Raw genomic sequence first — 27,743 nt, forward strand, 5'->3', positions numbered from 1 at the left:
GCGGGCGGGCGGCGCGGCCCCTCCCGGGAGGCGGGCACGGAGGGCGGGCAGGCAGCGGAGGCCGGAGCGGCGCCGAGCGCGCGGAGGGAGGAGGCCGAGGGCGGAGCGGAGCGCGCGGGCGCGGCAAGCGCGGCGGCCCGGCGGCCGAGCGACCCCGGGAGCGGCGGCGTCCTCTGCCCGCCCCGCCCCGTGCCTCCTCCCCGGCGGGTGCGCGGCGGGCTGACCTCTGCGGAGGCGGCCGGGGCCCAGCATCGGGCCGGGGCCGGGGGGGCGCCGGGGCCGGGGGGCGGCGCTCCGGCCCGGCCCGGCCCCGCCCGATGTCCATGAGCGCGAACACCATGATCTTCATGATTCTGGGGGCGTCGATCGTGATGGTGAGCGGAGGGGCTTCCCGTGCGCCCGCGCCCGCCTCCCGCGCCCGCGCGCCGCCTCCCCCACCTCCCGCGCCTTGTTTACCGGCCCGCGCGGCCTGCGCTCCCCATCCCCGGGCCGCGCTCCCCACCCCCGGGCTGCCCCGCGCTCCCCATCCCCGGGCTGCCCCGCGCTCCCCATCCCCGGGCCGCGCTCCCCGTCTCCCGGCAGCGCCGAGCTCCCCATCCTTGGCCTGCGCTTCCCATCTCGACTGCCCTGAGCTCCCCGACTCTGGGGTTGCCCCGGGCACCCCTATCCCAGGGCTGCGCTCCCCCACCCCCAGCGCGCCGCCCCCCACACCCCACCCCACGCCCCGGGGCCCCGGCCAGGCCCGCTTCTCGGCGCTGACCGGTCATGGGCTCTTCCAGGCCATCGCGTGCTTGATGGACATGAACGCACTGCTGGACCGATTCCACAACTACATCCTCCCGCACCTGCGGGGCGAGGACCGCGTCTGCCACTGCAACTGTGGCCGGTGAGTCCGCGCCCGGTGGGGCACACGCGTGATCACACATGTGCGGCGGCGGGGCCCACTGGGGCGCAAGCAAGCCCCAGGCAGAGGCCTGGCTGCAGGACTGCGCTAGGCCCGTGGGGGAAGGACTGCCCAGCCTCCGCTGGGCACCTGGGGATTGGCCAATCGGGTTCCAGGAGGGGGAGCATGCCTGAGTAGTTAGGACCCCCTCCCAAAATGCCTTTAAGAGAAAGGGCCTGTGCCAGGGTGATGAGCAGACTGGGCCCCAGGCCTCCTGGTCCAGGGCCTGGAGGCCAGGAGAGCCACAGCCCAGCCCTGTGTGTCAGGAGGGATCCTGCGCACGGCTGTGCCCACAGAGTACACGGTCCTTCCTGGGCCCTGCACTAATGTTCATGAACTTTCCTGCAAGCCAGGTACAGGGAAGTGCAGAAGGTCAAGGTGGGCAGAGCCTACCTCCAGGGGCATCTGGTCCAGCCCTGTCATTGCACAGAGGAGGAACTGAGGCAAAGCTGGGTGTGGCTTGCTCAAGGTCATTCAGAGAGCCGTGGGAGAACCCAGGCCCCCTACATCCACTGTGTGAACGCCCCCATTCTGTGCACGTGTAGTGACGGAGTCTTCCTGGCCATGCATGTTTGTACGTCCATGTACAAAATAAACCTCTTCTCATGAGACGCGCATATGTGTACTGTCTGCGTATACATGTGCGTACACATGGCACACACATCCGCATGCACACCATCTCCGCAGGAAGCCCTCATGCTGGGGCCAAAGAGAAAGCAGAAAGACGCTTGGGTGGATAGAGACTTGCCCAAGGTCACGCAGCTAGTAAGGGACTGGGGGCCGAGCCCGGAAGCTGTGTTCCTCAACCCTGTCCTGTATTTCTGCCCCAGGGACACGTGTGCACACACTGTGGGTGGGGGTATGTGTAAGAGAGACAGGGCAGTTACGTGCCATGGGTACCGAGCAGCGTATGGAAGCAGAACCCAGACGTTAGGGAAGGTAGAGAGGGAGTGTAATGACCCTCGCATGTGCTGTCCCAAGAACCATCGAAAGAGTTTGCTGGGTGTGGGGGTGGGGGCGGGGGTGGTGGGGCACTCTTTCCCAGAGACTCCTGTGTTCGTTCCTGGTGCACACAGCCCCAACCTAAGGAAAGGCACAGGGTCAGCCCCATGGCCACCTGGGACAGCCATGACTATGGGCAGGTTAAACCGGGGTGGTCCCGAGACTCGCCCGGAGGCTGGCAGTGTGTCCCGTAAACATGAGAAATGCACAGTTTACATGTGTGTGGGCTGTTGTGTCATGACCAGCATGTATGTGCCTGTGACCTCACACGAAGGACCCATCTGGGCAGACAGGGGGTGCTTCCAGCGTGTGTTTGCCCAGGATGCGTGTATGCGTCATCTGTAGCATCCAGAGTCCATGTGGACTCAGCTAGGACGCTCGCGCACAGGGTACCGGCTGAAGCTAGTCCCGTGTGCGCAGGTTAGTGCGTCTGTGGACGCAGAAAACCCGGAGAGCTGCCCCTGCTGCAGATGTAGAGCTTCTGGGTGTGTGTGTCCACATCACTTCATAGAGGATACGTGGATTCAGTGTACAACGTATCCTTACACATCGACAACATACATGTGTATGCGCAGCACCCAGACAGCGAAGAGTGTGCTCCGCGTGGGCACAGCGAGTGTGTCTGCAGAGAACAGTGTTGCACATGCAGTATCCGTGTGTAAGCCATGTACACAAGTTGCCGCAAGCGGCTCTATCCATGTGTGCATACACCATGTGGAGCCTGCACATGTGTATGCCTCCGACATGCCTCTGTGGAGAATTCTGTGCAGAGGACACGTATGTAGATGAGTGCTCCTAAGTATACGTGCCAGCAGGCAGTGTCCATGTTACACCGGGGACAGCTGAGTGCATGTGCATCCGCATGTGACGCGCGCCGCGCTCGTGCCTGGGCAAGCATGCACATGCACACATGTGGAGCTCGTGGACCCGAGTCCATGGTATACACGCCACGTCTTGTGCATGTGGCCGGCGTGTATACACAACATGCATCGGACCTCAGGTAGGCACATGCAGCATGCGTGGCCCAGGCAAGACTCGTGTATGTACACATCATGAAAGTCCGTGTGCACATGTGAGACCTGAGCCCCTGCCCCCAGAGGCCTGACTGGGGGAAGGAGGAGCGTGAGGGGCAGCGAGGAGCTGCAGATGCCAGGCCAGGGATGGGGGCACAGGTTGTGACCTCTGACCCCCTGGAGGTCCTGAGCTGCCAGGGGTGGTTGGGCCCCTGGCCTCACCCTGCTTGCAGGGCACCAGGCACGTTTCTGGCTTCTTTGGCAGCCTGACCTTCAAGTTCCCTACCTTGACCAGCTGTGTGTCCAGGGGCAGGAAGCAGCAGTCCTGAGGAAGGCCCTGTCAGGGGTCCTCGGCCCAGAAGCCTGGGTAAAGCAGGAGGGGACAGTGATGCTCTGTGTCAGCAGCCCCTGTGTGGCCTGCCTGGCCTGGTGCACCCCAGGTGATGGGGACCTTGAACAGGTCATGAGTGGCGTCCGCTCCTGGGGAACCTGCAGCTGCTGCTCATTCTGGGTAGTGATTAATAGTTTTCCACCACTTACTGGTGACTGACAATAGCTACCGACCAACTGATCAGTAAGCATGGCTGCCACGTATCAGGCCGTCCTTGCTACTGACTCAGGGCTGGCTGGTGGCCTCCGAGCCATGGGGCTGTGGCCAAGGCCCCACCACTGGGACTGGTCACACTCTGGACATGCTGCGCAGGATGGCCTCCATAGTTCCCGGAAGGAACGGGAGGGGTGTGAGGCGAGGCCTGCCTGCTGCCATCCCTAATGGGCTCCTACTGGGAGGAGGACGCTGTGTGGACCCCGCTGGTGCAGGGACGTCGGTAGGGAAGGAACAGCAGGGAATCAGGGAGGAGTAGTGGGGTTTTCCGTATTTGAGACGGTCCCTGTGGGGGAGTGTGAAACATGGCCAGTTGCGAGGTTGGGGCGTGGGGGTAGGGACCTATCTCAGCTGAACACCAGGCGGAGGTGCCAGCATCTAACTGAGGGGAAGATGGGGAGAAGCAGGTTTGGGGAGGGAGGAGCTATTTTTAGGTATGAGTTTGAGGTGTCTGTAGATCCCACGTGGAGACGCCACACAGGCAGCTAGAGCTCAGAGCAGACGGGGAGGGTAGGGGGAGTGTGTGCGGCCAGGGACTTTGGGGTATTGGGGCTAGGGAATTGCAAAGACCAGCAAAGGGGCTCGGGGAGGAGGGGAACCATGAGAGCTGGCCCCCTGGGCAGGAGGGCTCCAGAGAAGCCCCTGCACTGCCAGGCAGGAGGATGACAGGGGCGAAGGGTGGACCCCACGGTCCCTCTCCGGGGCTCTCCTGCAGGCCGAAGCGGAGGTCGGGAGTGGGGACAGACCCAGAGTCTGTTGTCCTGGGTGCTGATCTCCTGAGTAGGGCCACCCCACCCAGGATCTCCAGGCCCAGGAGGGCTTGCTGGAGGAGGAGGGAATCCAGAAAGGCCTGAAACTGGAGGGAAGCATGTGGGGAGAGTTCAAAGTTCCTCAGAGGCAAGCCTGGACAGTGGGGGGAAGGGAGGCTGAGAAACACCACACAGGCCTTGGTGGGGGAGGCAACACATGGGAGTCCAGGGACCTCCGGGCAGCTGGAGCATCCTGGGAGCCGCAGCGCCGGCCACGGACATGCCCCTCTGTGGGGACGTGGGCAGGAGAGGGGGCACGAGATGGACACTGGACAGAGCCTGCTGGACCTCCAGCCCAGAGAACTGAGGAAGGGGAGGTGCCTGCAAAGGATGAAGGAGCAGAAGGAAGACCAGAGGCCCGGGGCAGGGCTGACCCACTTGGCATTTGGTAGCAGGGAGGAGGACGAGAAGGTGTGCGGGAGGGGAGGCTGTGAACCTGCGACTGGATGGGGACATCCCGCCCTGGGCCTTCGCCCTGGAAGCTTGTTCACCTGCACTGTTCCTGTGACCCGGCACGGTTGCCTCTGAGCCCCGGGGCGGAGGAGGGAGGAGGGTGATACGTGGGCAGGCTACACTCTGGCCGCTGACCGCGCACACTCCCCCCTCCGGGCAGCCTCTTGCCCGGTGAGCGGGCCCTTGGGCGAGTCAGCCGGCCCCTTCCCGACCTCAGCTCCGCACAAGGGCTGCTCTAAGACCAGCAGGGCGAATGGGTGCCGCTTACCGCCGGGGTCGCTGCCCGCCCCACGGGAGAGGTGCCAGCCCGCCCTGCCGCCCCCAGGCACCACATCCACTACGTGATCCCTTACGACGGGGACCAGTCGGTGGTGGACGCCTCCGAGAACTACTTCGTGACAGACAACGTCACCAAGCAGGAGATCGACCTCATGTTGGGGCTGCTGCTCGGCTTCTGCATCAGCTGGTTCCTGGTGTGGATGGACGGCGTCCTGCACTGCGCTGTGCGCGCCTGGAGGGCCGGCAGGCGCTACGGTGAGTGAGGGCGGCGGGGGACGCGCGGCCCGGCCCCTGCGTCCCACCCGCCCCGGGCCCCGCCCCGCCGGGCCCTCCCTGGCCACGCCCCCGGCGCCACGCCCCCACCAGAACAGGCCCCTCCGCGCCCTCCCGGGCCACCCCTCCCAGGCCACGCCCCCACCAGAGCTCCCCCTCGTTCCCTCCCAGGCCACGCCCTCATCGCCACGCCCCCGGGGTGCACGCCTCGCCCTCCCGCCCCACGACAACCCTTTAGGTCACGCCCCCAGCGGATCACGTTCCCGCCGTGGCCACGCCCCACTAATGCCACGCCCATCACTTCTCACCACGCCCCCTCCCACGCCGTGCCTCCGCTCGACCACGCCTCCAACACCGACCCGCCCACGCCTCCGCCCCGACCTCGTCCTGACCGCGCTCCCGCCCCGCAGACGGCTCGTGGACCTGGCTGCCCAAGCTTTGCAGCCTGCGGGAGCTGGGCCGGCGGCCGCACAGACCCTTCGAGGAGGCGGCCGGCAACATGGTGCACGTGAAGCAGAAACTCTACCACAACGGCCACCCGAGCCCGCGGCACCTCTGAGCCGCGCGCAAGACTCGCGGGGCCTTCGGCCAACGCGCCCACGCACACGGGACTGGACGGCCGCCCCGGGCCAGGGCGCCCGCGGCCGCCGGGCGTGTCCAGCGGAAGGTGCTGTCTCCTCTTCTTTTTATAAAGGGGGTTGGGGCGGGGCAGGCCGCCGGCCTGGGGGGAGGACCCCGGCCTCCCGGGCCGGACAGGGCGCGGGGATCAGGGCGGCGGGCCCTGAGCGAGGGCGGGCGGGGGGCATGGGCACCTGTGCCGGCGGCCGGGACCACCTGCTTGCCCCCGCGCACTGCTGAGACCATGTCTGTTACTGAAACCCGGCTATTTCCTGTGCGCCCGGCTGCTTCTCGGGACCAGTTCTGGCGGAGGGAAGCAAGGCCGGGAGAGGGTCTTGGCAGGGAAGGGTCCGGCCCCCGGCCGCGCCCACGTCTGCACACGGGAGCATGTGCATGGGGCGTGTGCGTCCGCGGGCCGCAAAGGGGGTGGGGGGCGGGGGGCAGGGGTCTGGTGGAGGCCCCGGCCTAGCAGCAATAAGGCCCCCAAGCCCCACTGCGGCAAGTGCGGCCACCCCGCCCAGGGCATCCCCGGTCGGGTGCCTCACTGTGACCCCCCACCCCTGCTGGTCAGTAAATTCTCCAGAAAGCTCCCGTCTCTGCCTCTTCTTTCATCTCTGAACCTGTGACCCCTTCAAGCCCCTGCCCCTTGAATCAGCCATGAGATACACACATTGTGAGGTATCCTTTCAAGTTTTTATTGGATTCTGGATAAAAAGACCCCCACTCCAATGGATGGAAGGCCACAGACCCTGTGGGTTAGGACAGCACCCCCAGCACTGGACACTCCTGGCCAGCGGGCCCCTGGCCCTTCAGGCACCACCACCAGTCCTTGGCAGCTAGTTCTCACCCTCTGGGTGTATCACAGCCAGACGTATGCAGGGCATCTCCCTCTTCCTAGTTCCGGGGGGCGGGGGGGAGGGGAAGCAGCTCCCACCCAGCAGCACAGGGGCCTGCTCTGCTCAGCCCTCACTTGCTGGGTGAGACTGGGCAAGGTCAGGCCCCTACCCATGGCCAGCCCCCCTCTGGACACAGATACAGCAGCGGGCCACAAGAGCTTAGCCAGCACCTGAGAACCCGCAGTACCAGCTGGACCACTGTCCCTGCACATGGGGACAAGTGCTTCTCCCCAGCACTGGGCCTGGCTTAGAGACTCACATCTCCCAGTAGTGTCCTGGGGGTCAGGTGATGGCCCCAGTCTGGACCACCCAGCAAGCACCACAGCCTGAAGGGAAAAGCCTGGCCTACAGAGGAGCCAACCCTACCACAAAGACACTACAACTGCAGTTGGTCCCAAGCAGAGGCCTTTAATGCTGTCCTGGCCCTGACTGAGGAATATTTAAAAATGCTGAGGTGGGCAGCTGTGTAGGCCCATCACTGGGGGAAGTGGGCATCTTGGTGCTTCCTCCTGGCAGGGCCACCTGGCCAATGTGCCCCCTGGGTATCCAGGCCCAGCTCACTCAGCCTGTGTACTTGGGAGCCGGGGCTGGTTACCCTCAGGCCTGGGTCCCTCAGCCTTCAGCCACTGCATCTTCTGCTGGTGCTGCTGGATGGCATCCTGGACCCGGGCATCCATCATGGCCTCAGTGAGGACCCCATCCTCGGAGGCATATGCCATGGCCTGGCAGGGAAAGAGAACACTGATGCAGGCCACGCAGAGGGGCTACCTGCAGGGGAAAAGGGTCTCCCAGCCCCAGGCTTTCAGCCCCTGGGCCCCACAAGTCACCAGGAACCACCCACCTGCAGGACAGGGCCAGACCCAGGGATAAGCCAGCCTAGCGGGCACCACCCATGAGCTCGCCTCTTGGAGATGCCCTCCAGAACCTGAAGGGGTGGCGGCGAAGACTGCGATGTTGAGTCCACTAAGAGGATTGCTGGCCCGTACCCTCTACCACAGGCCTGTGCTCAGTCTCGGGGGGGCGTGGCCTCCCAGCAAAACACACACATGCCAACATGCCAGCAGAACATGCTCTGCTCCCCTGTGTGTGCAGGAGTGTCCACACATGCATGCGTGCTTACAAGGGAATCCACAGCCCATGGCAGCCACCGTCCCTGCAATGCCCATGGCCCTGCCCACATCCCCAGTTGGCACGAGTGCCATGTTCTCGCATCACTGAGTTTCTCAATGACTTTCTAAAAATAGAAAGTCTGAGACCAGCTGTCAGGAAGCAGCTCAGCACCCCCAACGCAGACCTGGAAGGCCCCTAATTCACAGAGAGCAAAACTACCCTCAGGGCCAGGGCACAGATAACAGAAGCACCACAGGCTGGGGGTGGGGGGGCAGGTCCATGACACTGAGGGGAGAGCAGGACCCCCCTAGGAAGAGCGCTCCCTCGGAGCCCCCAGCAATTCTAACTTGGTCAGAAAGTAACCCATTAGGCCCAACTGCCCCTGAACGCTCAGCACCCAAAGCCGCTGGAAGTTCCCTGGTAGGAAGGTAGAGGGAGTGCAGGATCCCCTTTCAGAAACCCACAGCATTTGAGCAGACATGTCTGCCCAAGGGGGCCAGGATCCCTACTGCGGGATGGCTGGACTTAGCAATGGGCTTCCAAAGAAATGAGGAAAGGGGAAACCAGTAACTTTACCATGGAGAAACCTGGCGGGCACCACCTTAACCAGGTCAACATCCCTGTGATGTACGGACGTCACGTGTCCCCTGTCAGGGCGTGACCAGAAGGGCACCTCATCTCTGGGGTCTTCTCCCAAAACCCACAATCTCAGTCTAACTGTGAGAAAAACATCAGAAGGACAATCTCTGTAACACCTGACCAGCACTCCTCAAAACTGCCAGGATCATCAAAAACAAGAGACATGTGAAAACTGTCACAGCCCAGAGGAGCCCAAGCAGACATGGCAACTGAACGAGATGGGGGACTTTGGAAGGAGTCCTGGAAAACATCAGGTCCGAGGTGGAATCCACAGTGACATGGCAAATGTGCCCAGTGAGAGGAGTCACACCATGGTGGGGGAAGCTCCATGCTATCCTTGCAACTTTCCTGTGAGCGTGCAGTTACTGAAACATAGGAAACTTCATTAAAAAAAAAAGAAAAAAAAGGCAAGCCCTGGACTCAAGGATGATGCTTACAGGAAAATTAATCAACATGATGCACCATGTTAATAGAATGAAAGACAAAACCACACGATCATCTCAACTGATGCAGAAAATGGCAGTTGCAAAATTCAACACCCTTTCTTGGTGAAACACTCAATAAACTAGGGATGGAGGAAAATGTCCTTAACGTTCTAAAGGTCATTTATGAACAACCCACAGCAAATATATTATCAATGGTGAAAGACAAAGAGCTTTTCCTCGGAGGTAAGGAAGAAGTCAGGGATGCCCACTCTCACCAATACTATTCAACACAGTAGTGGAAGTCCTAACCAGAGCAATTAGGCAAGAAAAAGAAATAAAAGGGATTCAAATTGGCAGGGAAGAAGTAAAATTATCTGTTTGAAGATGATATATTCTTTTTTTTTTTTAAAGATTTTATTTATTTATTTGACAGAGAGACAGCGAGAGAGGGAACACAAGCAGGGCGAGCGGGAGATGGAGAAGCAGACTCCCCGCCGAGCAGGGAGCCCGATGTGGGGCTTGATCCCAGGACCCTGGGACCATGACCTGAGCCAAGGCAGTCGCTTAACTGACTGAGCCACCCAGGCGCCCCAGAGATGATATATATTCTTATATGTAGTAAACCCTAAAAATTCCCCTCAAAAGTTAGAACTAATAAACTAAGGGTACCTGGGTCGTTCAGTTAGTTAAGTGTCTGACTCTTGATCTCAGGGTTGTGAGTAAAAAAATAAAGCTAATAAGCAAATTCAGCCAATTTACAGGATACAAAATTAACACACACAAATCATTTGTGTTTGGGGCGCCTGGGTGGCTCAGTCAGTTAAGCGTCTGCCTTCGGCTCAGGTCATGATCCCAGGTCCTGGGATGGAGCCCCGCATCCGGCTCCCTGCTGGGCGGGGAGCCTGCCTCTCCTCCGCCTCTGCTGCTCCCTGTGCTTGTGTGCACGCATGCTCTCGCTCTCTCGTCCTCTAATAAATAAGATCTTAAAAACAAAAACCATTTGTGTTTCTATATGGTAATAATGAACCATCTGGAAAGGAAATTAAGAAATTAAGAAAATTCCATTTATAATAGCATCAGAAAAAAAAATACTTAGGAATTAACTTAACCAAGGCCAAAAAGTTCTACACTAAGAACTACAGAATACTGCTGAAAGGAATTAAAGATCTCAAATTTAGAAAGATATCCACGTTCATTGGAAGACTTCAACTTGTTATGATGTCAATACCATCCAGAGCGATCTACACATTCACTGCAATCCCTATCAAAAATCCCAATGATGTTTTTTGCAAAAATAAAAAAAAAATCCATCCTAAAATTCATATAGAATCTCAAGGGAGGCCAAAGAGCCAAAACAGTCTTGGGTAAGAAGATTTTCAGGTCTCACATTTCCTGAGTTTAAAATCTACTGCAAAGCTACAGTAACAAAATCAATGTACTGGCGTAAGGGCAGTTATACGGACCGATGGGGTAGAAGAGAGAGCCTAGAAACCCTCACATGTGTGGTCGGATGGCTTCCAACAAGGGTGCCAAGACCATTCAATGGGGAGAGGACAGTCTTTTCAAGCAATGCTGTTGGGAACACTGGATATCCACATGCAAAAAAGAATGAAGGTGGACCCCTACCCCATACCACACACAAAACTTAACTAAAAATGAATCACACCGGGGCGCCTGGGTGGCTCAGTCAGTTAAGCAACTGCCTTCAGCTCAGGTCATGATCTCAGGGTCCTGGGATTGAGCCCCGCATCGGGCTCCCTGCTCAGTGGGGAGTCTGCTTTTCCCTCTCCCTCTGCCCCGCCCCCCACACGCTGCCACTCGTGCTCTCTTTCTCTTGCTCTTGCTCACTCTCAAATAAAATTTAAGGAAAAAAAAAAAAAGAATCACACCTAAATATAAGACCTCAAATTACAAAGCTACTAAAAAAAACAAAACAAAACAAAACAAAGAACAGGGGAAGCTTCCAGACACTGGATTTAGCGATGATTTCTTCTCTACGACACTGAAAGCATAGGTGACAAACAAAACTGACAAATTGGACTATATCAAAATTAAAATCTTTTGTGCAGGGGCGCCTGAGTGGCTCATTTGGGTGAGTGTCTGCCTTCGGCTCAGGTCATGGTACCGGGGTCCTGAGATCAAGCCCTGCACTGGGCTCCCTGCACACTGGGGAGTCTGCTTCTCCTTCTCCCTCTACCCCTCCCCCTGTTTGTGCTCTCTCTCAAATAAATAAGCACAATCTTAAAAAAAAATCTTTTTTTTTTTTAAAGATTTTATTTATTTATTTCAGAGAGAGAGAGAATGAGAGACAGAAAGCACGAGGGGGAAGGGGGGCAGAGGGAGAAGCAGACTCCCCGCCGAGCAGGGAGCCCGATGTGGGACTCGATCCCGGGACTCCAGGATCATGACCTGAGCCGAAGGCAGTCGCTTAACCAACTGAGCCACCCAGGCGCCCTTAAAAAAAAATCTTTTATGCATCAAAATATTTTAAAAAAAGGGGGGGGAAGGGGGCCACTCTGCTGGCTCAGTCAGTGGACTCTTGATCTCTGTCTGGGTGGTGAATTTGAGCCCCATGTTGGGTGTAGAGATTAATCAAAAATAAAATCCTACAAGAAAATAAAACAAACCTTTTGTGCATCAAAAGACATTATCAACCAAATAAAGAGTAAGAAAGCAACTCACTGAAGGCTAGGAAATATCTCTAAGTCACATCTCTGATGGAGGGTTAGTATCCACAGTACATAAAGAACTCCTAAAACTCAACAGAAAACAACCTGATTCAAAAATGGGCAAAGGACATGAATAGAAATTTCTCTAAGAAAACATATACATGGCCAAAAAGCACATAAGATACCCACATCACTAATCATTAGGGAAAGGCAATTCAACTCACAATGAGACATCACTTCACATCCACTAGAATGGCTACTATCCAAAAAACAGAAAATAACAAGTGTTGATGAGGGGGTGAGAAACTCCTGTGCATTTCTGGTGGGAATGTGAAGTGGTCCAACCACTGTAGGAAATGGCAGAGCAGCGCCTCAAACATTAAAAACAGTTCATCACATGATCCAGTAATTTCACTTCTGGGTATATACTCAAAGGAATGAAGAGTGTGGGGTTTCACAGATACCTGCACACCCATGTTCACAGCAACCACCCAAATGTCCCATCTCAATGGATGAAGAGATTAACAAAATGAAACATATCCACAACGGATTATGATTCTACCTTAAAAAGAAAAGAAATGCTGACACATGGTACAACATGGTTGGACCTTAAGGACATTATGCTAAATGAAATAAGTCAGTCACAAAAGGACAAATACCGCGTGGTTCCGCTCACATGCACTACCTAGAGGAGTCACATTCACAGAAAGTGGAAGTGCAGGAGCCAGGAAATGGGGGGGGGCGGAATGGCGGGGTGGTTAGTGTTTAACGGGATGACATTTCAGCTTAGGAAGATGAAAATGTCCTGGAAACAGACGGTGGTGATGGTTGCACAAAAATGTGCATGTACTTAATGCCATTCATCTGTGTACCTAAAAATGGTTAAAATGGTAAATTTTGTTTAAAGAATAATACTAACAACGCGGTGAATTCACACAACCAAGCGGTAAGAGGCAGCAGGAACTCCATTGATAAAACCGTTGTACAAGCAGCAGGGGCTTCAGGGAACAAGTGCAGGAGGGCCCCCCAGGAAGTCCAGCCTGGAAGGAGGGGCAGGGCAGGCAGGAGCAAGCCCAATAACCAGCTCTGAAAATCACCATCCAAAAGGCAGGAAGGGGGCCACCATCAGAACACCACGCTGGCACCCTGATCCGGGACTTCCTGCCTGTGATCACAACCTTGGAAAATGAATGTCTATGTTTAGGCCCCCTGGGCTGTGGTACTGTTACAGCAGCCCAAGCTGACAGACATCCTAGCCTCCACCCTGTTGATTATGGAAACAGAGCCACCGTCATGAGGCCTCGGTCCTGAGTAAGGGTGGCCTGGAGCAGACCACCCGCTGATCCATGTGGGGACACAGTTTGCAGTCTGGAGCTGTTACAGCACATAGCCCAGCTCACTCTGACTAATACAGTCCCTCTGTGTATCCAAGCTACCACATTCAAATCCAAGTAGATGCCTAATTAACAAAATACATGTTCCCTTAACAGCACTGTTACATTTCTTGTGGTTGGATTGTCAGGTAGCCTCAGAGAGATTTGAGCGCAGGCCCCACAGAGGCCATAATGCCGACACAGAGCCAAGGCCTGGCCCGTGGACACGAGCCATTCGGCACCTCCACCTGATAAGGCTTTTCCCCTCTCAGCAATCACCAACCTGCAAATGCTTTCTGGATGTCTGCACCCAGGACTCCTGGGGGTCAACCAGCTCCCCTGCCCTGGGGGGTCGGTGGGGGGCCCTGTGGACATTTCAGGAGGAAACTGGGTGTAGGGAATGACCAAGAACCACTCTGGGCCATGTGCCCTGGGCCACAGCACAAAGACAAAGTCAACTCAACTCATGTGCTCTATGCTGTCCTCAAGACCCCACAGCAAACCCGATCACGCATGGAGCAGACAACCCTCAACACCGACGGTCTCTATCTGGTGAAGAGCTATAGGAAGGAGATGCCCCACCCCTTATCAGATCAGATTCACTCCTTGGTTCCTCATCTCATTTGCCCTCTGATGAGCCCACCTTTGGCTCACAGGATGCTCCATGTGCCCCTGTGGTCCCCTATCCCCCACCAACTACAGAATCTCCTGCCCCAAACGTGCTAGGCCCCAGCTAGGGACAGACTCCAGAGGTTCCTGAGACATCAAGCCTGAGCCTGTGGGACCCTGATGCCCATATGACACTTAGCTCATTTCCAGGAAACCCCACGTGATTTCAGAGCTCTATCTGATTTGGACCAAAACCACAATGACAAGGAGGTAGGCCATAATATCCAGAGCTAGTGACGTCTCCACACCCTCCCTGTGCGGGGCGGCAGAAGCAGGTGGTGGCTAGAATGCAGGACAGGGCATGACATCTGTGTGCAGAAAACCCTTCAAAAGAAACACCCTGGGGGCGGGGGGAGCAGGGACCAGCACCCGCTACCTTCAAATGACTCAGTATTTCCCAATCGGTCAAGCTCACACCTGTAGTAGGGTGCACGTCCCCAGCTCACCTGCCACGCCACAGCAAGCTGGGAGATCTCCCGGCCCGACATGCCCTCCGTCAGGCGTGCAATCTCTGAACACTTCTTCCCATAGTCAAACTGGGCTAGCTTCAAGCGCCTGTGAAAGAAATTCCCATGTGGTGCCCCCATGTGGAGGACAGGGTGTCCGTCAGGTCTGGCTGAAGACCAGGACAATCAGTCAAACACCCATGGAAAAAAGGACCCAGAAACTCAGACCACAACCAGTGTGTGGACTGCAGTCAGGCCAGAACGGGCCACTGGGAGGCTGGGGTGGGGGTGGGGGTACTGGGGCCAGCCAGGTGCAAAGGAGAAAGGAGGCCCAGATAGTGGAACGCAAGGGCTCCGGCAGCGGAGGGACAGCACGAGCGGGCAAAGCCCGCCCTAGAACAGAAGACGGCTCTCACTGCCACCAGCAACGGGAGGGATTCAGGTCAGTGCTGCTGTGAGATCTGGCTCCCTGGAGATGGCTAAAAATAGACCCGCCTTTGCCTATATGGAGCACTCGGGACAGAGCAATGAGTGAGGGTGGCCCGGACAGAATGTGGGGGCTCCCCGTCGCCTGATGACTTCTACAGAATGGGGGCCTTACTGTGTGCTGGCGAGGGGCCCCGGCTCCCGGGAGGCGGGGTGAGTAGTGGACAACGGTGAGTCACCTCCAAGACTGCCGTGACCACCTGAGTGAACAAAGCTCAGCCAAGGTCTGGCAACCACCACCACAGCCCCTCACTCTCCAGGGCCTGACTGTAGCCTCCATTCCTCAAAAGCCCCAAACTGTTAAGAGACTTCACATAGCAGAAAAGGATGGAGATACTAGCTAGTTTGTGATGATGGCCACTGAGTCAAAAACCTGGCAAAAAGGCAAGGGGGCCAGCAGGTGAGCAACCCTGACCCCCATGTGGACCCACAGGGTTAGGGTGGGAGTACAGCATCGGGGCCAGGAACTAGTGGGGTGCAGAGGGCCCCCCAGTGCTCGGGCCATCAGGACACTTACTGCTTTCCTTCTGTGGCTGGCTTCAGAACGTACTTGTCGAAATACAACCTCACCAGGCGCTCCCGCTCCTCCCGCTGGGGCAAGTCGAAGCGGACCATCTCGTCAATGCGGTCATTGACGGCCCAGTCAAACTGCTCGGGCTGGTTGCTGGCCAGGACCAGCATGAACCTGAAGCCAGCACACAGCAGGGGCTAAGGGGCTGCCTGACCTGGGTGCTGGTCCCCAGGGTAGGGAGCCTCTTAAACCCACACAGGACAATTTTCTAGGAGAATCTATTTGGCAGCTTTTTAACCTGAAAAACCCAGGAAGGCCCAGCACTGCCCTCTGCCACCCATCCCTCCCTTGAACACCTCTCCACTGACCGAGGGCCCAGCCTGCTGGGGTGGCCATTTAAGCTTTAGTGTGTGGAGGAACAGGGACCCCACAGTCTGAGACCTCTGCCCCTTCCCAACCTGAGCTGCAGGGTCTGGAGTTCAGCTAGTTGAATAGAAGGGCCAACTCAGCAGGAACCTGGCCCAGACTCTCAGGGGGTCTGAGGAGGGGCGGGGGTCTCTGCTGGCAGTAGCCATAGCAGGTAAGGGGGAAGCATATGACTGGGGGGCCGCACAGATGACTGGCAGGGCTAGGCGCCCCTTGGGTAACTAGTGGGCACAGGACTGGAGGGCCCTCAACAATGCAAGAGGGCAAGATTAGGGGATTCAGAAGCAGTGAACCCCTTTCCGGAGCACTCTATGCTCCAGGGCACCTGGCCATTGGGTGACCACCCCTACAGCCCATCAATGGAGGGCCAGCAGAGATGCCAAGTGCAGTGACCTGTGGGCGAGGACTTGCGCCTAGCTCTCCTGAGACTCCCCAGCACATCTTCTCAGAGGTCTCCACAAAACCCCCTGCACCCTGACTGGCCCTTCCCATCGCCCAGGCAACTGTGCCTGCCCTGTTCCAGCCCTGCCCCACAGCAGCCGTGTGAGCTCAAGCGGAGCCTCAGTTTCCCTCTGCGAAGGGGCTTCGCACCGGCGGTGGCCCTCACTTGCTGCTGTGCTGTCCCGTCCGGTGCAGGAATGCATTCAGGGTGGCCCTGAGGTCCTCGCTGATCTTCTCCTGCAAACGAAGTTCTGGCATCAGCTGGGAGGCAGCCGGGGGAAGTTAAACAAAGGCGCCACTCCATCCCTCTGAGAGCCCCACACAACAGAGTCTCCATGAGACTTAACTTCAGGGAACTTTAAAAGATGCCCCAGGATCAACTCCTGCTTTTCAGACTAAATTTATGAAGAAAGTACAGCTGAGGAGCAGGTTTGGTCAGACATCATTGTGAGTGACCAGCAACCTCCCTGTAAAGCAGACACGGACGTTGGACACCACTCCTGACTGCTCACCTACAGCCGGCTGGGCCCAGCAGGCCAGAAAGAAGCTTCCAGAATACTCACAGTCGCTCGCTTCCTGAGGAAGGCGTCCGCTTCATCCACAAAGAGAAGGAGGCTGTGAAGGGAAAAGGACGAACGAGAAGGGGGTGAGGGCCACCCAGCTGCATGCTAAGGCGCTGAGCACCCTAAAACTGAACTCAGTTTCAGGAACACAAAGCACCGGCTAACCTCAGTAGCGGTTGGGGACCCCAGACCTGACAGGGGAATGCCCAGTACCAGTGCTGCGCGGAAGCGACTGCTTTGTGCCAAACATCCTAATTTGGCACTAAATTCAGTATCGGGGCTGGCAGCCTCTTGTCTTCAACGTGTTAAAAGCAAGGCTCCCGTGATGAGCACAAGCCACCAGGAATCTATTCCCGGGGTGACTTTCTCCCTTGGACTCCTGACCCCAGAGTATTCCAGCCTTGTGCACAACCATGGAGACAGGCTGCAGGGGAAGTCACTGACACCGCCCCCCAAACCCACCCCCCAGCTGGCACTCCGGTGGCCGTTAGGAACCCGGGCCATGCACGCGCATGTACGCAGGGGGCCATCCCAGGAGGGGCCCGGCTCACCCTCGCCGGCTGGTACTGGCCCAGTCGAAGACCTTGTGCATGGCAGTCACACCGTCCCGCCCCATGGGGGCCACATCCCCGCCTGTCATGATGGCATAGTCCATGCCTGAGTGCAGCGCAAGTTTCTAGGCGAGAAAGGGGCAGGGGTGGGGGTGGAGGGCAAAGTCCCCTTCAAATGCACTGAGCCTGGCCCCCACCACCAGGTACTGCTAGGGATGCCCCTTGCCTGGAAAGCTGGCCCCTCCTACGTGGCCCATCCCTAAGAGTCACAGCTGCAGCCTCTGCCCATGGCACCCCAACCCACCTGTGCAGCCGTGCGCCCTCACCTTGGCAAACAGGGTCTTGCCAGTCCCAGGAGGCCCATACATCAGAATGTTCCTGTATAGGCTGTGGTTCTTCTTGGTGTTCCTTGTTGCTATGGCAATGTCCCGCACCCGTGCTTCCAGGCTGGGCTGCCAGGGGACATGGTAGGTTGGGGGACACTCTGCTGCCTGGCAGCCCCAAGAGGCAGCTTACCCCAGGCATTCTACTTTAGGAATGAAAAGCTGGGGCGCCCGGGTGGCTCAGTCCTTAAGCGTCTGCCTTCGGCTCAGGTCATGATCCCAGGGTCCTGGGATCGAGCCCCCATCGGGCTCCCTGCTCCGCAGGAAGCCTACTTCTCCCTCTGCCACTCCCCCTGCTTGTGTTCCCTGTCTTGCTGTGTCTCTCTGTCAAATAAATAAATAAATAATCTTAAAAAAAAAAAAAAAGGGAATGAAAAGCAGCCCCATCCTGTAGAAAACCTCCATGGGCAGAAGGGCACCTCCCACCCCAAAGCCTATTACAGCCCCCCATGGGCAGCACCACTTACACTGAGGACGACGCCCTCCAGTGCGTCCTGAGGCTTACTGAGGAGCCGCCTGCTGACCTGTTGGGGGGGGGCACAACATGGGGACAGTCAAGCTTATCAGCAGAGCCCACAACACTGGCACAGAGCGCCGGGAGCAGCTAGACTGCCACGTGGGAACAGAACTGCCGTGGCACTCACACTCCAGGCCACATGTGACTGGGCCCCACTCCCACTGCAGACGGGTGGCCTATGAGGCTGTCCGTGCTACTGGCCTAGGCGACACAAGTCTGCAGCAGGGAACCCGACGTGGGGCTCAATCCCACGACACTGAGATCATGACCTGAGATGAAATCAAGAGCCAAACGCTTAACTGACTGAGCTACCCAGGAGCCCCTTCAGATTCTTTAGTCATTTGGGGGCGCCTGGGGCACTCAGTCAGTTAAGGGTCTGCCTTCGGCTCGGGTCATGATACCACGGTCCTGGGATGGAGCCCTGCATCGGGATCCCTGCTCGGTGAGGAGCCTGCTTCTCCCTCTGCTCCTATGCCCCGCCCCCTCCGCCCCCACTCATCCTCTCTCTCCCTCAAATAAATAAAATCTTAAAAAAGAAAAAGAAAAAGATTCTTTACTCATCTTCATTTTCTCAGTTACCCACAGTGATCACTATGGAGATCCAGCCACACCCCGTGGGAGGACATCATGCCGGGCAGAAAGCCTGGCTCCCCTCGAGGAAGGAAACTCATACTGTGCGGCTTCCAGCAACTTCTCTCACAGGACGATGGCACACAGGAGCCCCAGGATTTCGTAAACAACCCAGTATCTACCCAGGGGGACAGTCACATTAACAAATCCACAGAGGTGACCGAGTGGACTAGGGTGAGGGTCTCCTCAGTGCCGATGTGGACAGGCTCCCAGAACAGCATGAGAGAGAAAAAAGCCACAATCAAATCCAACATGCCGGAGAGAATAGACAGTATTTGGGTAAAGAGGGGGAAATGAAGACACACGTTCACAGCTTGGCTGAAAAATGCCAGAAAGAACTGGGAAGGACACACCACTCTAGGGAGGACGGGGCCCACAATTACCTGCACGGGATGCCTCAGAGCCTCTAGCACCGTGATACGAGATGTCTCCCTCACCAGGGACGGCTTCCCCAGCCGGGCCTCAATGTACCGTCCAGCAACAGATGTGGCGTTCTTGGCAGAATAGACTCCGACGGCCAGCAGCGTCAGCCCAGCCACCTAGAGCGGGGCAGCGGGAAGGCAGGTGGAACCCACCAATCCTGCACCAGGCTGTCAGCAGTCGGCACTGCGCCCTCCCCCCATCCCATCCCATGCAAGGTGATGGCAAGGGTCACAGAGCAGCGTCCTAGCTGGCGCTCAATTTCACATGACCGCAGATATTTCCAGACAGGCACGATATCAAAAAACTTATCATAACCACCCTTTCTCAGAAAGCTACTGGAGGATGCACTCCAGTAGAATTACGGAAGCTTCCAGGCAACAGGAGCCCCACCTATGAAGAGACAGAGAGACCCTGGGGCTCACACGAGACAGACCCAATACCGTGGTGGGAGCACAATCACAGGGCAGGTGACCAAGAACTACAAGAGATTCCTGGAAAGTATGCCAACACCTGGAAACGAAACTGAAACGTCTTCCCTACAAGACAAACAGCCTGGCCACTGCAGGGGGAAGCAAGGACTCTCTAAGACCACAGGAACGAGGTTCCAGGAGACCAGGTGGTGACTACAGCGACAGGAACAAGAGGCCTGTGATAGGGGAGGTGGGACTGGGCCCAGCCACCTCTGACGTCGCCTAGCACTCTCCAATGACCACCCCTCCGTGGGTCTACCCAGCTTGCTGGGAAGGTAAACGCTTGACTCGCTTGACTCATGAGCAGCTGACCAAATAGGAAGGATGGCCAAGGGGCATTTTCCTGCTCAGCCTGTGCCTGGATTCCCCACCAAGGAGCTCTGTCAGGGGGCAGGCCAGGACTGACTGTCAGCCCACAACACTGCCCCCGGCAGGTGAGGATCCCAGACTGAAGGACATGAGGTTCAACAGAGATGCAAGTTTACAACAGCTGGAAAGGTCTGGAAAGATCTGAGTGCACAGAGTGCTCAGACCACATGAGCAGTCAGAATGCCTTTAAAACACTCTGGGGGGAGGGGCTGCCTGGTGGCTCAGTCGGTTGAGCGTCTGCCTTCGGCTCAGGTCGTGATCCCAGGGTCCTGGGATCGAGCCCCACATGGGGCTCCCTGCTCCGCAAGGAACCTGCTTCTCCCTCTCCCTCTGCCCCTCCCCCACCTCGTGCTCCCTCCCTCCAATAAATAAATCAAATCTTAAAAAAAAAAGGGGGGGCGCCTGGGTGGCTCAGTTGGTTAAGCGTCTGCCTTCAGCTCAGGTCGTGATCCCAGGGTCCTGGGATCCAGCCCCGCATCAGGCTCTCCCTGCTCGGCGGGAAACCGAAACACATCCCTGTGTTCCCTCTCTGTCTCTGTCAATTAAATAAATAAAAATCTTAAAAAAAAAAAAAAGAGCCAGCAGTCTCACGAGCTGCATCCTGGCCCTCCCCCGGGAGTCCAGTCCCTGCTTTCCTTGAGGCACAGCCTGACCTCCCCTGCTGCTTCTCACTGTCTCCAGAAAGAGGCTGGAACTACGCCCAAAGCAGGGCACTTGCAGAAAGAGCTTCGGAAGCCAACAGGCCAGGAGTGTGGGTGCACAGGGACGCTCATGGTCAGCGTGGTTACTTGTCTCACCCTTTGTTAGTTTCAGTACCATGTGAGCAGGTGCCAAGTCACACTGTGCAACCTAGAGCGGTGCCCAGCCCAATGCTGACATTAGGAAGTACTTGCAGAGTCGGTGTGCTGTTTGGGAACCAGTCCTGGCTGAAGCCCTCCCCTCTACCAAGTGCTGAGCAGCCGCGCGGCACAGGGCACAGACCACAGGGCCTTAGAATGTGTGCCTGGAGTCCTACAGCCTTGTTGGCTGCCCTCCACTTCCCGCTAGAGGGTGGGAACCCTTACAGGAGCATGGTTTAAAGGGGTTCATGGCCACATCTCTGGGACGCCCCTGGAGTTTTAGCTGGGCCCCACCCTTGAGGCTGCCAGAAAGATTTCCAGTTACACTTTCTTTTTTTTTATTATCTTTTTTAAAGATTTTTATTTATTTATTTGACAGAGAGAGACACAGTGAGAGAGGGAACACAAGCAGGGGGAGTGGGGGAGGGAGAAGCAGGCTTCCCACGGAGTGGGGAGCCCGATGTGGGGCTCGATCCCAGGACCCCGGGATCATGACCTGAGCCAAAGGCAGACACTTAACGACTGAGCCCCCCAGGCGCCCCCCAATTACATTTTCCAAAGGGCAGCACTTCTAAGGAACAGGGAAACTAAAGCTCTAGCACCTCTTCCCATATCTTCTAGCCCGAAGGTTAAAAAACCTACAGCCAGTGTTAACACTGAATTGCTCCCTGTGCCCCATACCCAGAGGCTGCACTTCATCCGGTTTTCACAGCAGGAGGGCGGCAGGGAAGAGAAGCAGCGAATGCTTACACCTTGGACCTGCTTGGCACACTTCCCACCACTGAGTCCAGGCACACGACCCAACAGCGACCCTGACACAGGCCACAAGCAGGAAGATGCAGCAGCAGTGTTTACCGTGGCTGTCACTTTGTCCCAGTCTGTCACGAAGGTACGGAATCCTTCCCCAAACAGGGTGCCGGCTGTCCTGTAGAGGAAGCAGCGATGTGACCAGGGAAAACGATCTAGGCCCTTGGCTGGAGAAAGGGCAAGGGCGTTGAAGGTCAGCACCCGGGAGGACCTGCTGAGAGGCCGCCTCCTGCCAGTGCACTGACCGAGGGCCTCCTGGCACACGTGAAGGGCTGTGCTAGGTGCCTCTGGGGACCGGAACTCACCGGATGGACTCCAGGATGGTCTGGCGGTGCTCGGCAGCCTTCAAGCGGATCTGCTCACGAATGATGTCCGCATTCTCGCGCTCCGCCTTGGCCCGGGCCCGGGCCTCCGCCTCTACCCGCAGCATTTCGTTCTTGTGCCGCAGCTCCATCTCCCGCTCCACGGTGGCTGCCCAGGGAAAGGGCAGGAGGGTGTTCAGCCCACAGCCCCCTAATCCTTCCCGTGAGGCCCAGGCAACCCTCCTCCCAGGCCCTGGGGGAATGCCCAGCCTGCCCAGGCTTCTGCTACAAAGTCCCAACCAAGGAACGCAGAGCCCCTATCGAGAATCTTGGAAATGTTGCTTGGGGATCAAAGTGCCTGAAACAACGTGTATCTGTGCCTAAGCCTGCTTTCCCCAGGGGCCTTTCTCAAGCCTAGGGCGGCTTCAAGGACACAGCCCCCAAAGCCCAACTCTACCTCGCCGCATGGCCTCCTGCTTCTGCACCGACTCCTCCTGCTTCCGTAAATTCTCCTCATTGAGAAGTTGCTGAGAAGCCACAGGGGAAAGGGAAAAGCTTTCAAAATTAGTAAACTGATCTGCGGTGCCTGGGTGGCTCAGTCAGTTGAGCATCCACCTCTTGGTTTCGGCTCAGGTCATGATCTCAGGGTGGAATGGAGCCCCATGTCGGGCTCTGCACTCAGCAAGTAGACTGCCTGAGTTTCTCTCCTCCTCCCTCTGCCTCCCCACCCCTGCTCATGCACGCGCACTCTCTCGTTAAAACAAATAAATAAAACTTTAAAAAATATATTAGAAAACTATCAACAATCAATCTAAGGGAAGAGCTGCTCCAGCCTGTGGGGAAGCTTCTGCTGCCCCTGGGGGCTCCAAACCTTTCTGGGAATGATGCCCTGGGGCCTACACACTCCACAGCCCTTGGCAGGCAGGTCTGAACCCCACCTAGGACATATGCACACATGCTTGGGGGGGGCGGCGCAGCAGCTCCCGCCTCTAGCACAGTTCCACCACAGGATAGACCTCTGGGCACCTTCAGTCCAGACTCACAGCTGTCCTCAAAACAATGTCTTTCCCCTGTTAAATTTACATTTTTAAAAAAGAAATTTTATTTAGGGTGCCTGGGTGGCTCACAGTTGGTTAAGCGACTGCCTTCAGCTCAGGTCATGATCCTGGAGTCCCGGGATCGAGTCCCGCATGGGGCTTCCTGCTCGGCGGGGAGTCTGCTTCTCCCTCTGACCCTAACCCCTCTCATGTGCTCTCTCTCATTTTCTCTCTCTCGATAAATAAATAAAATCTTTAAAAAAAATTAAAAAATAAAAGAAATTTTATTTAAATTCTAGTTAGCATACAGTGCAATATTGCCCTCAGCAGAATTCGGTGGTTCATCACTTATGTACAACACCAGTGCCCATCACAAGTGCCTCCTTCACCCCCATCGCCCATCTAGCCCCTCCCCCACCCCCTCCCTCCAGGGACCCTCAGTTGGTTCACTATCATTCAGAGTCTCTTATGGTTTGTTTCCTTCTCTCCTTTGCTTTCCCCCTTCTCCTATGTTCACCTGTTTTGTTTCTTAAATTCCACAAATGAACGAAATCACGTTGTCTTTCTCTGACAGACTTATTTCACTTAGCCTAATATATTCTAGCTCCATCCATGTCGTAGCAGGTGGTAAGATTTCATTCTTTTTGACGGCTGGGTTTCCTTGGAATGCCCTAACAGGTACAAGCATTTGGAAACCACCTCTACCATGAACTTGTTTCACAGCCAGGTTCAGATTCTCACCCAGAAGAATCCTCACCACAGCCAGAGCCTGGAGGCCCGTGTCCCGTGTGTGTGTGCATCCCTGGGACCCAGCACCTACCGCTGGTAAAACAACTCTGAATTCTGGCGCAACAGCTGCCCCCAAATATGCCTGTGCTCTCGGGGAAGACAGAGGCAGTTCCCCTCCCATGCAAATGTGCTAAGCTCACCTGCTGCTTCAGCTGGTCCTCATAGCGCTGCCGGGCCAGCTTGTCTTGATACTGGGCCCTCTAGGGAGGAAGAGGGCAGTGTGAATACAGCTCAGCTGAAAAAGCTGGTGGACGGCCTGAAACCGACATCTGAATCCAGACTTTACTGGGTGCTGGGCCCCCAGATAAGCCACCCATCTCTACCTGCTGTTAATGAGCACACGCGCTTGAGACACGTGTGCTCCCCGTCATGCTCAGCACGGAGGGATCCATGGGCTTTTGATATTTGCACAAGGTCATCCCAGAGTCAGAGTCAGAGTCAGACCCAGACTGCATTTTGGGACCATGGTGTGCCCCAGCAGCACCCCACCCTGGTCACCCTGTGTGGCCGTGTGGTCCTTACGGCCTGGTGCTGCCTTGTCTCTTCACTCAGAGTCTTCCTCCTTTCTTCAGCCTGCACGCGGATCTGCTCACTCTTCAGCTGCTCCACAGCGGCCTCGTATTCCTACAGAATATACCAGTGGCTGCAAGTCCAGAGCTGGTGGGCCTCCCTCTCAGGACTCCGAGGCTCAGGGCTCACACTGCCTCAACAATCCTTTCCCAGGTAGGCTCCGAAGGGGCTGGACAGGAGCAGGAGGGGCATCCAAAAAACACAGCCTGGACCAGCACCCCACATGCTGGTCAGCTCCCAGCTGCATGGGCACCAAGGCCCAGGACGACCCAGACCACAGGTAGTGAAGTGCCAGGAAAACAGGGCTGGGCCCCAAAGGAGCGAGATGGTCTCCTGGGGTGTCTGCCACTCCCTTCCCCAACATTGTTTCCATGGTGGCTTATGTCATGTGCTCATTTTTTTTTTTAAGATTTTATTTATTTATTTGACAGAGAGAGACACAGCGAGAGAGGGAACACAAGCGGGGGAGTGGGAGAGGGAGAAGCAGGCTTCCCACTGAGCAGGGAGCCCGATGCGGGGCTCGATCCCAGGACCCTGGGACCAGGACCTGAGCTGAAGGCAGACGCTTATCGACTGAGCCACCCAGGCGCCCCACGTGCTCACTTTTGGACTATGCCTTACAACAGCCAACGATGGAGGGCAGAGCCTGTGCCTTTTCTATGCTTGCTATGTGCTCAGCATAAAGGTCCTGCCGAATGCAGAGAAACCAGGTAAGAATCTCCCTTGGGGAGACCAGATGGTCCTCACCTACCTCAGCCCTTCCAGGCGGTTCTGCTGCAAGAACTCAGGCCACAAACCCAGCACCTCTTTGACCTGTTCCTGTTTCCCTCTAACCACAAGCAAGAAGGCAAATCCAAGAAAGGAGATGTCTGAGGAACCCGCCCTGTGCCCACCACCCACATGCACTTTCTCTCTGCAGGTCATCCCTCCACCACAGGGATGTGGCCTACCTCTGCCAGCACCAGCCCCACTACTCACTTTGAGCTTGGACTGTTGCTCCAGCTGCAGCGTCTGCTCCTGCATCTGTGCAAGACTCAGGGCCTCCTTGGCATGTCCTGTGGGGGAGAGGAAGAGAGTGGGCATTAGGACACTTGGGCACCAGGCAAGCATTCCTGTGTGCCAGGGGGCTTTCAGGGAGACCACAGCTCACCTCGACCAGAAAACACATGTGCCCACCTTCATTCCTGGACCAGATTTTGTTTGGTGACCCCTCCCTCCAAGACCACTGCCCCCTTCTCATCATCTATGTCTGCTCCACTCCCAACAGAAAGCCCCACATACAAGATCTTACCCCCCAGCAGCTGTCACGTCCCAGAGAGCTATCAGAAATGCTGCCCCACATTGAGAGTAGGAGGGTCAACATGGCAGTCACAGTCCCAAGTAAACAAAAAGCAACCGGTAGCTAGAGTACCTTATTTTTCGTGGTAGGTACATTTCTCTTAAGTCTCCAATACCTATTATTACTAACCTGCTACCAAACACATGGAAGTAGTACAATGAATAGGAAGTAAACAAGTTAGAAATAAGCCAATGCGCACAGAGTGACGGCTCTTCACAGACCTTGTGTTACAAACACACACGTTATAAAGATCTTCTGTGTGTATTTTATTCATAAGGTGTGATTCACATCCATCAATACTTGAGTGTTCTAAAAAAACTAACTTCTGGTGCTCTCCTAGCCAAAAAACCCGTGCATCCGGCTTCTCAAATGTTTCGGTGATGACACAGTTCTCCCGTACATAAGATTTTACTATAAAAAATATTCTAATACGTAACAGCATGGAAAGAAAGTAGGGAATCCCTGTGACCCCAGCTCCCTGACGAAACAATGTACCTGGTTTTCTCCCTTTGTGTACCACACATCTATCCTTCCACCTGAGCCCGGTGACCTTACTTTTTGAAGCCTTCGAAGTAAGTTGCAGACCCCAGTACCCATCACGCCCAAGCTGCGGCAAACACATCATTAACCAGAGCATGAGTTCTGTGTGCAGATCTGTGAGCACCCTCACACGCTGAGATGGATGGGGAGGAAGCTGTGGTATCTGATGGTCCACTAGGGCCAGCAGTGTGGAGAGCACATAGTGCCTGAGCCTGGGAAGGACCTTCAGAGCCAGTCAGGACCGGGCTGACACAGCCTCCCACACCTCACTGCAAGGCTCTCCCCCGGGAATCTGGCGATCGGAGGCACAGGAGTCCCGAGGACCCGCCCCTGAGGAGAGGCGGCGCAAAGGCACCAGGGTCCCATATCCTGCACCGTAAATTTGGGAAGCCACAAAGCCAAGGCTTGAACAGACTCTAGGAGCCCCTACTGAGCAGGAGGGCGTGAAAGCACAACAGTGCTCATCCTCCTGCAGCAGAGAGAGCCGTGGGTGCCTCGGGGCAACAATGCTGAGACCAGGTCCCAGCTGCCCTTGTCACTCACAGCATGACTTTAGTCAGCCAGGTTAACCTCACCTGAAAATGGGGCAATTAGAGATCCCTCAGCCACTGACTCTCGAAAGAGGGAAATGTTGAGAGCAGGTAACCTCAGCACAGTGCCTGGCACCCACGTGCCCCACTAATCACAAGCTACAATTTTAACACTACCAATGATAACTTACCACCTTGAAATCATCCTGGAACAGGAGTTGTGCATTCCAAAGCATTAATGTAGCTCCTACTACAGGCAAGGGGCTCTTTTACACATGTACCTTCATGGAGTGTGCAGACACATGGACTGGAGTACTCAAAGAGCTCAAGGCCAAATGTGCTGCTCAGACCTCCAAGGAAGGCCCAGAGACCTAGGGGATGAAGGAGCATCAGGCTGGACCCAAAGGACAGAGCAAGCGGTCATAATACAGGGAGCAGCTGAGGGCATCTTGGTTTGCCTGGAAAGAGCGGTGAGGTCAAACGAACAGGCTCAGCCCAGCAAGGCAGGTGCTGCTGCCTATGAGCTGGGAGTACCAAGAAGACAGGTTTTGGAGAGGGGCTGTTGAGCAGAGAGGCAAAAGGCACCCTGGGAAGAAGGGGCTGGGGACAGGAAGAGGTGGTTCACCAAGGCAAAACCTCTCCCACTGGCCAGTAGTTAGGCCAAGAAGGATGGCAGGAACAAAATGAAGTAGAGGGGCTCCAGGCTAGCTCAGCTGGATGAGCATGCGACTCGTGAACTTGGGTTTGTGAGTTTAAGCAACCCCACCCCCGGTGGGTATAGAGATTACTTAAAATGTAAAAAAAATTTAAAAAATTAAATGAAGGGCGCCTGGGTGGCTCAGTCATTAAGCATCTGCCTTCGGCTCAGGTCATGATCCCAGGGTCCTGGGATCGAGCCTCGCATCGGGCTCCCTGCTCCGCAGGAAGCCTAGCCTCCCTCTCCCACTTCCCCTGCCTGTGTTCCCTCTCTCGCTGTCTCTCTGTCAAATAAATAAAATC

General features: G+C 56.5%; 2 protein-coding genes across 3 annotated transcripts in view; one reads left to right on the top strand and one right to left on the bottom strand.

The window, feature by feature from the left end:
• The first annotated feature begins 104 nt into the window (after positions 1-104).
• Positions 105-6,579, top strand: TMEM240 (transmembrane protein 240). 2 transcript variants are annotated; one of them, XM_025856934.2, is made up of 4 exons: positions 107-374; positions 780-886; positions 5,150-5,358; positions 5,787-6,579. In XM_025856934.2, the coding sequence occupies exons 1-4, from the start codon at positions 318-320 to the stop codon at positions 5,933-5,935; spliced, it is 522 nt and encodes a 173-aa protein (XP_025712719.1). In that variant the 5' UTR covers positions 107-317; the 3' UTR covers positions 5,936-6,579. The 2 variants fall into 2 exon arrangements, with proteins under 2 accessions (XP_073759741.1, XP_025712719.1); XM_073903640.1 differs by lacking the exons at positions 5,150-5,358; positions 5,787-6,579 and adding an exon at positions 1,297-1,552 and having other exon boundaries at positions 105-374.
• Positions 6,580-6,665: 86 nt separating this feature from the next.
• LOC112812051 (ATPase family AAA domain containing 3A) overlaps positions 6,666-27,743 on the bottom strand; it is a 23,039-nt gene continuing 1,961 nt past the window's right edge. Inside the window, exons 2-16 of the mRNA XM_025856622.2 lie at positions 25,314-25,390; positions 24,288-24,389; positions 23,906-23,965; positions 22,397-22,466; positions 21,943-22,108; positions 21,686-21,755; positions 19,113-19,268; positions 18,050-18,106; positions 17,526-17,651; positions 17,200-17,324; positions 16,649-16,700; positions 16,252-16,322; positions 15,225-15,392; positions 14,222-14,330; positions 6,666-7,612 (exon numbers count right to left, since the gene is read on the bottom strand). Coding sequence (XP_025712407.1) covers positions 7,448-7,612; positions 14,222-14,330; positions 15,225-15,392; positions 16,252-16,322; positions 16,649-16,700; positions 17,200-17,324; positions 17,526-17,651; positions 18,050-18,106; positions 19,113-19,268; positions 21,686-21,755; positions 21,943-22,108; positions 22,397-22,466; positions 23,906-23,965; positions 24,288-24,389; positions 25,314-25,390 — 1,574 coding nt within the window. The 3' untranslated portion in view covers positions 6,666-7,447. The remainder of the gene's footprint in view (positions 7,613-14,221; positions 14,331-15,224; positions 15,393-16,251; positions 16,323-16,648; positions 16,701-17,199; positions 17,325-17,525; positions 17,652-18,049; positions 18,107-19,112; positions 19,269-21,685; positions 21,756-21,942; positions 22,109-22,396; positions 22,467-23,905; positions 23,966-24,287; positions 24,390-25,313; positions 25,391-27,743) is intronic.

The sequence above is a fragment of the Callorhinus ursinus genome, unplaced genomic scaffold (assembly GCF_003265705.2).
Source record: "Callorhinus ursinus isolate GAN/ISIS: 27379988/994484 unplaced genomic scaffold, GSC_fseal_2.0 scaffold18, whole genome shotgun sequence".
Lineage (NCBI taxonomy): Eukaryota > Metazoa > Chordata > Mammalia > Carnivora > Otariidae > Callorhinus > Callorhinus ursinus.

What these genes read in the sequence shown, in the direction of transcription:
- TMEM240 (XM_025856934.2), top strand. Translation starts at nt 318, where the DNA reads ATGTCCATGAGCGCGAACACCATGATCTTCATGATTCTGGGGGCGTCG. An exon ending in TGGGGGCGTCGATCGTGATG is followed by an intron (nt 375 to 779) that starts GTGAGCGGAGGG and finishes GGGCTCTTCCAG; the next exon opens with GCCATCGCGTGCTTGATGGA. An exon ending in TGCCACTGCAACTGTGGCCG is followed by an intron (nt 887 to 5,149) that starts GTGAGTCCGCGC and finishes TGCCGCCCCCAG; the next exon opens with GCACCACATCCACTACGTGA.